At 27.6% G+C, this 9,533-nt stretch overlaps 1 protein-coding gene across 1 annotated transcript; it reads right to left on the bottom strand.

The window, feature by feature from the left end:
• Positions 1-1,420: 1,420 nt before the first annotated feature.
• Positions 1,421-3,856, bottom strand: LOC107478170 (uncharacterized). Its single transcript, XM_016098319.1, has 7 exons — positions 3,787-3,856; positions 3,187-3,390; positions 2,964-3,096; positions 2,546-2,707; positions 2,008-2,428; positions 1,842-1,927; positions 1,421-1,793 (listed from the first exon to the last, which is right to left on the bottom strand). Exons 1-7 carry the CDS (start codon positions 3,854-3,856, stop codon positions 1,421-1,423), a joined length of 1,449 nt encoding a protein of 482 aa, XP_015953805.1.
• Positions 3,857-9,533: the final 5,677 nt, after the last annotated feature.

The raw sequence follows: 9,533 nt of genomic DNA, 5'->3' as shown, positions 1-9,533 counted from the left end.
AATGGGAATGGAAATAGTAAGACTGACATGTCAAATGAACAAGGTAAAGAAACCAGAAATGCATTCTTAAAATATAAATATGGTAGTTAGCTAAGGCATAAAGAAAAACCACAATAGAAACTAGGACATTTTTGTTTCTTGCATCCATCAAATCAGGGGGATTGTGAATTGGAAATCAACTGATATATCTCTTAGACTCGACGAAAATGATCTGAGGCTTTAAATTAAGAAAATGTGAATATATGATCTTTTGGCTCCCACTAACAGTGACACCATCAAAGGGTTTAATCCTAACTTTCTACTAGAAGGTAGCACAAATATATTAAAGAAAACTTGAAAAAGGAAAAAGAGAATTTTTTAACTTACTTGGAGTGAAGCACTGCAGAGAAAAAACTGCTGCTTCTGCTGTAAAAGTTTTTCATCTTTCGTGGCATCATCGGGATATTAAACCACACAGATCTACATATACATCATTAAATATATGTTTAATTTTTTCTTTACAATTTATTGACCCAGCTACCATTGTTATTACTCATGGACTCCCATAACTCTCAAAACACTCTCAACCAGTACATTCTCTTTTTGCTGACCAGATATAGAAGGCAAGAAACAAGTCCTATATATGCGATAACTTTGAATTCTATCATAGTTGATTTTTATCCAAGGACAGCTAACATATAAAGTGTTCTCAATACAAATCATGTTATTATCATTAAGCTGGTGATTATGAAATATATTTAGTTTAAGAAGAAAGCATCACCTGTATGAGTAGTTCAGTTTTTAGTCCTCTACTTACTTCATGTTCACTGCGTGCTTTACCGCGTTGACTAATGATTGCATCAATTTCATTAAGAAATATGGTTGAGGGGGCATGGTGTCTTGCAAGCTCAAATAACACCTTTATCAACTTCTCAGAATCACCTACAATCTAGAATGAATTCTGTAAAAGTGCAGGCCCAGTTGCCCACTATATTATAAACAAAACAGAGAAGAACAAGGAGCTCTTTGAAAGCTCTTTCTCTTTCTTACAAGATAAAGGCAATTTAATTCAGACAAATGAGGAATCTAGGCATTCAAATGAAGCAATGTCATCTAAAATACAAGAATAATTCTAGATCCTCCTAAAAAATTCTCCCAACAATCCTCATAATTGCCAAACAAGAAAAAATATTTGAATGCTCTGAAAATATATTTAGTAACTTCTGAAAAATTTCAATGTATTTTACACAAACATATCCCCATTTTCATAATAGTTTTCATTGATTATTGGAAGATCATCATCTACAACTATCCTCGCCAATTTTATATTTGTATTTTCATCTGGAAAAAGAGACTCTAAGTCTTGTGGTGGATAATTATCATTGGATACTGTAATTTCGTCATCTTCACCCATATTATCTCCACCCATGTTATACAAATCTCATGACTTCAAGTGAATTGGTATGCACCATCCTTTTTTCTTCTCATCATCTACATAATATACTATCTGGGTTTCAGAAGCTTTAATATATGGCTCATCATCTTCATGTTCACCAGTATGTATGAGCTTTGTAAAGTTCACAGATAAAAAACTCAAATTGTCCTTTTTGATTCCTCTAGGACTAGTTGTCTTTGCCCATTGACATTTAAACAAGAGAACTATAAAGCCATTGTAGAAAAGCTCAATGATGTCTACCAACTTTTCATAATAAGGTACCGCACCAAAGTTCATTCGGGTATCTTTACTATTTGAGTAACTTCTTGTTCCAAATGTACCGAAGACTCCGCTATTATGAGTTTTTAATCCATTATCCCTTGCCAAAGTTTAAAATTTATATCCGTTAACATCATATAAAAATAACTTTCTTGCTTGGTCATATGGTCCTTGAGAAAGACTGATAAGAATGTCTTTATCCACATCAGGAAGTTTGTTGAGATTAGTACAAATCTAAAAGCACATTAACATATTTGTGTTAGTCATAGACATATTGCAAAAATAGAAAATGAAATAAGTGAAATTTCTCTTACATGATTAGAAAACCAATCAACAAATTTTCTATGAACTTTTTTGTCTATCTTAGTAGTATCCCTTATTTGGCTTCTTAATCTTTTTTTCACAATATCTCTATAATCCCTAAAATAGTTATCAACTGCACGACAATTTGTCAAAACATGCCTATGAGCCTGCCTCTTCTCAATTGGTGCTAAAGTAAAATATGTGAAACCAATATTTGATTCTCCAACTTGAGGAAACAGCTTAGATATTCGTAAATTGGGATCTATATAGGTAGGCTCATTACTAACACGCTTACGTCGATTCCATATTGTCTTAATATTGTCCAGGTATCTTGAACAAAATGTAAGGATCTCTTGCATAAGATAATCTTCAGTAATATAGCCCTCTGGTTGTGCTTTATTACGCACATAAGATTTTATTTGTCCCAAGTACCTATCAATTAAGCCAAAACTATTAATATTAATAGGAAACTTATACACTATTTTAAAATTAAGGTAAAAAAATTATTCTTTGTTACCTTTCTATCGGATACATCCACCGGTAGTGTACAGGACTCCAAGCTTAACTTCTTCAACAAGGTGAACCACCAAATAAATCATAACTGTAAAAAAGGATGGAGGAAATAACATCTCCATGTGGCATAGAGTGAGCACAATTTGATCTTGCAACTTATCTAAATCCTTAATAATCAATCTTTTATCACATAACTTCCTAAAGAACGAGCACAATTCAATCAAGATTGCTGAAACTTCACTAGGCAAACTCGTTCGCATGGTTAATGATAGCAATTGTTGCATCAATATGTGATTATCATGGTTTTTTAGCATCCCATTGATCTTAAGGTTGTCAACATCAATGCACTTAGATATGTTACTTGAATACCCGTCTAGCACACTAATATTTTTTAAAGTTGACAGAAAAGCCTTCTAGCCTTTTATTAGTCAGTGTAAAGATAGCTGGAGCGTACTTTTCATTCTCATCTGGCCAAAGATCTTGTTTACTGCCTAAAGCTTTAAGATCTTTTCGAGCATTGAGGTGGTCTTTTGACTTGGTGCTGTCATTTAGCAACGTGTATATCACATTATCACATACATTTTTTTCTATATGCATCACATCAAGATTGTGACGCAATAGATTATACTTCCAATAGGGAAGTTAAAAAAATGCTTTTCTTCCTCCACTGTTAGCACCTTCTGTAGCACGCTCATCACGTCTTCTTTTCTCCCTAACTTTTGCCTCTTCTTTTCTACCAAATGTGACATTGATGTCCTTGACTTGCTCAAGTATATCAAGACCAGATAACCTCTTCGGTGGATTGCGAAATTCTTGCTCTCCATTAAATCGAACCCTATTCAATCTAAACCGATGCCTTTGATTAAGAAAACGACGATGTCCTATGAAACATGATTTTCTACTATGAGAAAGTTGAAAAGGAACAAAGTCGAAGTTACAAGATGGACAAGCAAGTCCAGTGTATGTGTTTCACCCGGAGAGAATTTCTAACCCAGGAAAGTCACTTATAGTCCACATCAACGTCGCATGCAATTTGAACGCCTTTTTCTCAAAAGAATCATATGCATCCATGCCCTCATTTCATAACTCTTTTATCTCTTTGATCAACGGTTATAAGTAGACATCTATATTGTTTCCTGGCATCTTTTTTCCAGAAATTATCATTGAAAGAATAAAATACGTCCGATTCATACAAATCCAAGGAGGAGTGTTGTAAGGAATGAGAATAACTGGCCAGGTACTAGAATTTTCATTCATACTACGATAGGGATTAATACCATCAGTAGTTAATGCCAAACGTATATTTCGTGGATCCTCTGCAAATGAAGTGTTATTTAAATCAAACATCTTTCAAGCTTCTGCATCTCTAGGATGTGTCATTACACCATCTTCCTTAGGAGCAACATCATGCCATCTCATGGCCTCGGCTGTCTTTGAAGACAAAAATAACCTTTGCAAACGAGGTTTTAGTGGAAAGTAACGAAGAACTTTAGCAGGCACCTTCTTTCTAATATTCCTATCATTTGATTCTTGAATTTCACCACCCTTTATATCTAGTTTCCATTTAGACCTGTTGCAAACTTTACACATTTCTTTCTCCTTGTCTTCACCCCAATACAGCATGCAATTGTTCGGGCATGCATGTATCTTCTCATAATTCATACCAAGCTTCAAGATAGTTTTCTTTGCTTCATAAAATGAACTCGGAATCTCTACTTGTTCAAATGCATCATGTAAGAGTTCAAATATCATCGACATTGTCTTGTCAGTCACCCCACATATACACTTAATATGATACATCTTCACCAAAAAGGACAATCTTGAATATCTTGTACACCCTTCATACAAAGATAGTTCTGCATGACTTACTAATTCTTCAAACTCCGTTGTATCAGCTACATCTGGCATCACTCTTTCAACTCCATCAATGTCTTCATCTGACTCTAATGAGACTTCATTTGTCCAGTGCATATCAGTCCTAAGAGCATCTCCAAGTATGTCATGAATAGAATCTTGATTAAACAAATCATCAAAAGCATTTGAAGCATCACTATTTGAGACATTACTACTGGGATCTCCTACTTCAGTCTTTCCGTGATAAAACCAAAGTGTATATTCTTTCGGGAATTGAGTACATATCAAGTGATCGTACATCTCATCCTTTGTCAATTTTTTTTTAAAACCGCACTTCAAACAAGGGCATACAATTGCTTCAGCTAAACTATTTTCGAAGAAAAAATCAATAAACCTCCTAAACCCTCGCTCATACTCTATTGAGTTTCGTGGAACATACATATATAATCAATAGTATAATTCAATGTGATGACTTGATGAAGGTCTTTGAGGGAAAGATAAGGAACACTCGAACTTTAATCTGCAAACTGTGATGCGAAAACCGCGAAGAGCACAAATGACGAAGAACGCAAACACTGTTATTACCTTTTCATCTTTTCTCTTTTAATCTCAACGTCAATTACTACGGTACCAATTGAATTAGTTAGGGTTTTGAAAAATAAAAATGACTATGAGAAATAGAAAATAAAAAAAGGAAAGAGGAAAAGGAATAGATTGATATGTTTCTTATTAATGGGACACTTAAAATTTTAATGACGCTAAAAAAATTATATAAATAAGTGTCACCATTTTATTTAATAGTAACTGTTTAAATAAGGGTCATAAAATAAGTGTAGTTATTCATCTAATTTGGTGTAGTGGATCAAATAACATATTGGTTAATAGAAACTGTTATTGTAACATATCATGTTTTAGCTAAATTCACATTTTGTATACATAAAAAACTTTAATAAATACATAAAAGACCCGTTCAGTATTTAAAAAATTCAAAGTCTAATGACTAATAACAAATAAAAACTAAAGTCGTTTACTAAAAAAATTTAGAAACTAATTTAAAATTATTCTCCAAATAATTATTTTAGTACACTCCAAAATGAAAATAGTGTAATGGTAATTTTATAGGGACTTTCCCTTATTAAGGAAAATCTCTTTGTGCTTGATCTTTCTCTAAACTAAAGGAAGAAAAATCTTTGAAAGACTCTCATTATCATACTAGCTTAGTGTTTAAATCTAGACAAATATATTAGAGAAAATATTTTGCTTATTGAAATATTTTTAGATTGAAAAAAGAAAAATAATATTTTATAATATTATAGTATTTTTTGTATAGTTTTAGAAACAAATAAGATTAGAATCTATTTTTATTTCTATATATTAAAATTCTACAAGATCAAATATTAAATTTATTTTTTTATTTTAATTCGACATAAAAAATATATAAAATTTCTTAATTTAGATTTAGATTTAATACTTTTTTTATTCTCAAAAAAGTCATATAACTATTTTGGTGACCACTCACATAAAGACGCATATTTCATCTTTTGCTAAAGATGTTTTCATATTATGTTTTAATTGATTTATGTATAATTTATTCGGTATTCTTCATCACATATTATTAAATTTTTCAAAAATTTTCTTTCCAAAAATAATAAAAAATATTTAATTTGGACTAAAATAAAAAAGGTAATAGATTAACTATTAGATTTTTTTAAATTATTTATATAAAAAAATATATCACATTTATCAAATATATATATATATATATATATGTATATATATAACAAGCTCTTAAAATTTTTACAAATAAAAAAATAATTAATTTATATTCGTACAATATATAAAATAATTACTATATTATTATTATATTCTAGATTAAAATTTACTAATTTAAATTTTGTTTTCATTTTTAATATAAGCATTAGAAATAAATAATTTTTTTATAACAAGATGTAGTGTAACAAAATATATATAATATTAATTAGTTTTTACAAAATTCTGAAAAAATGGTTTTTTCTAATAAAGTGTTATTAGAAAATTAACATTATAAAAACTAATTTCAACTAATATGATATAATAGGTTATTAAATATTTTTAATACAAAACACATTGAATATAAATTTTTCTTGAGTTTAAATAATTTTTAATTGAATTTCTAATATTTTTATTTTAAAGAGTTAGAATATTTTAACGTCATCTTTTTTTATCTTTTTAATTGAGTCTTTAATTTTTTAAATTATAAACCTTATTTATAATTAAGAGTAATGTTTTAACACCACCAATTAGTCACACATATAAAAATACCTAAACAATTCTATTGTCATAGTTATAATCTAACTTTATAAGTAATACAATACAATAAAATTATATACAAGTAATATAACTAAATTTTATCTACATCTATAGTCACATTAAAAAAAAATTATTTTAAAATTAAAAATAATTATATACGGTAAAAAATTAATATTATTTAAAGATAAATTTAAAATTTATTTTAAAATTAAAAATAAAGTTTATTTAAAAATAAAATTAAAAATCATGATTTTTTTCTTTTTTCTATTAAAACTTATCTATATGTAATTCTATAAATATTTTATGATGAATAAAAATATTAAACTCGTACTAAAATTTATTCTAATAAAATTTATTTTTATTCTATTAAACGTTAAATAAATTATTGAAAAGAATTTTGTTTCCTCTATTAGAGGAGAATGATAAACTTCCATACTTCTATTATGTTATGGTAATAATTTGGCCTATTATTTTTTAATGTATAAAATAATAATAATAATAATAATAATAATAATAATAATAATAATAATAATAATAATAATAATAAAAAACAAGTATGTCACAGTAAAAAAGGAAGCACGTCACCAAATAATTTATCATCCAAATTATATATGAATCAAATTGATAATATGAGGGCTAACACTACAAAAATCGATAACAAGGTTAGGGACTTACAAAACCTTTCTTAGACTCACAGAAAAAACGTTTATATTTGTGTGATATATAAAACAATTATCATATTATCATTAAAGTCCAACTGTTTTAAAGTAAAATTTTCTCTTAATATTTGATTAAATGTTCTTGTATTTAGTACTTTTTTTTGGCACTTTCTCTTAGTTAAAAATATAATCATTATAATTTTTTAGTTATTATTGTTAGGGTTGTTCACAGATTGGATATGGCTGAAATTTCGATCCAATTCGCACTAAACTTATTAGATCAAATTCGATATTTGCACTTTTTATGTTTGGATCAGATATCAAATATATCCATAAAATAAAAAATATTAAAAAAATTTATTTTTATAAAAAAAGTCAATAATTTTTTTTGTTTACTTTTTTAAACATATTTACTTCTGTCTGATTAGAGTGTGGATCTGATTCGACCCAATTCGATCATCTTACATATCAGATCATATCCACAAATTACAGATCAGATATGGATAAATATGGTGGATTTATGGATATGATCTAATCTATGAACACCCCTAACTATTACTATAGGTTCATTGTTGCAAAAGAATGCTTTTTTTATTATATTATTAGATCTTAATTACCATTAAAACAACTTAATTGTCAACAAAGAGCTAATACTTATTGGTCTCTGAAATTATGTTCGTATTTTAATCTAATTTCAAAAATTTCGATTTACTCAATTTAGTCTCCCAACTTAATAGTTATGACTCACATTGATTTTTTGTCACAGTCTCACAAAATCATTAATGACATGCTGAGATGGACTAACGACTGCTACATTATACGTTCTAGCAACTATTTGATGTGATAATTGAATTTTTTTTACCTTAATTTTTTTTTCAACTAAACACTTAAAACTCAAATATGAGTCACAGATACCTAAGTTAAAAAATCAAACTAAGTAAATTAAAACTTTAAAATTTAGATTAAAACTCGAATATAACTTTAAAACAGAACTTTAACTTATATAGTGATCAATTTAAATGAGAATAAAATAAATCAAAATTCAACATAAAAATTTAATTATAAAAATTAACTAGGATTTCTCTTTAAATTAAAAATTTAATGAAATAGTAATTTTAATTATCTTAACCAATGTCTTAATTAATTATTTTTATGTCTTAAAAAAAATTTTTTTTAATATATAATTTTTTTAAGACATAAAAATAATTAATTAAGACATTGGTTAAGATAATTAAAATTACTATTTCATTAAATTTTTAATTTAAAGAGAAATCCTAGTTAATTTTTATAATTAAATTTTTATGTTGAATTTTGATTTATTTTATTCTCATTTAAATTGATCACTATATAAGTTAAAGTTCTGTTTTAAAGTTATATTCGAGTTTTAATCTAAATTTTAAAGTTTTAATTTACTTAGTTTGATTTTTTAACTTAGGTATCTGTGACTCATATTTGAGTTTTAAGTGTTTAGTTGAAAAAAAAATTAAGGTAAAAAAAATTCAATTATCACATCAAATAGTTGCTAGAACGTATAATGTAGCAGTCGTTAGTCCATCTCAGCATGTCATTAATGATTTTGTGAGACTGTGACAAAAAATCAATGTGAGTCATAACTATTAAGTTGGGAGACTAAATTGAGTAAATCGAAATTTTTGAAATTAGATTAAAATACGAACATAATTTCAGAGACCAATAAGTATTAGCTCTTTGTTGACAATTAAGTTGTTTTAATGGTAATTAAGATCTAATAATATAATAAAAAAAGCATTCTTTTGCAACAATGAACCTATAGTAATAGTTAGGGGTGTTCATAGATTAGATCATATCCATAAATCCACAGTATTTATCTGTATTTGATCTGTAATTTGTGGATATGATCTGATATGTAAGATGATCGGATTTGATCGAATCGGATCCACACTCTAATCAGATAGAAGTAAACATGTTTAAAAAAGTAAAAAAAAATTATTGAATTTTTTTATAAAAATAAAATTTTCTAATATTTTTTATTTTATGGATATATTTGATACCTGATCCAAACATAAAAAGTACGAATATCGAATTTGATCTAATGAGTTTAGTGCGGATTGGATCGAAATTTCAGCCATATCCAATCTATGAACATCCTTAACAATAATAAGTAAAAAATTATAATGATTATATCTTTAACTAAGAGGAAGTGCCAAAAAAAATCCGATTTGTGAACATCCCTAACAATAATA

This window comes from Arachis duranensis, unplaced genomic scaffold (genome assembly GCF_000817695.3).
Source record: "Arachis duranensis cultivar V14167 unplaced genomic scaffold, aradu.V14167.gnm2.J7QH unplaced_Scaffold_165934, whole genome shotgun sequence".
Taxonomy (NCBI): Eukaryota; Viridiplantae; Streptophyta; class Magnoliopsida; order Fabales; family Fabaceae; genus Arachis; species Arachis duranensis.
The sequence above is the reverse complement of the archived record's forward strand: the minus strand, read 5'-3'. Positions and strand labels throughout refer to the sequence as shown.

Bases quoted from the DNA above. Each gene is read 5' to 3' on its own strand.
- LOC107478170 (XM_016098319.1), bottom strand. From the start codon at position 3,856: ATGTTTGATTTAAATAACACTTCATTTGCAGAGGATCCACGAAATATA. The intron at 2,708-2,963 runs GTACGCTCCAGC...CTCGTTCTTTAG, and splicing joins TGGCCAGATGAGAATGAAAA to GAAGTTATGTGATAAAAGAT. The intron at 1,928-2,007 runs GTAAGAGAAATT...ATGTGCTTTTAG, and splicing joins TTGATTGGTTTTCTAATCAT to ATTTGTACTAATCTCAACAA.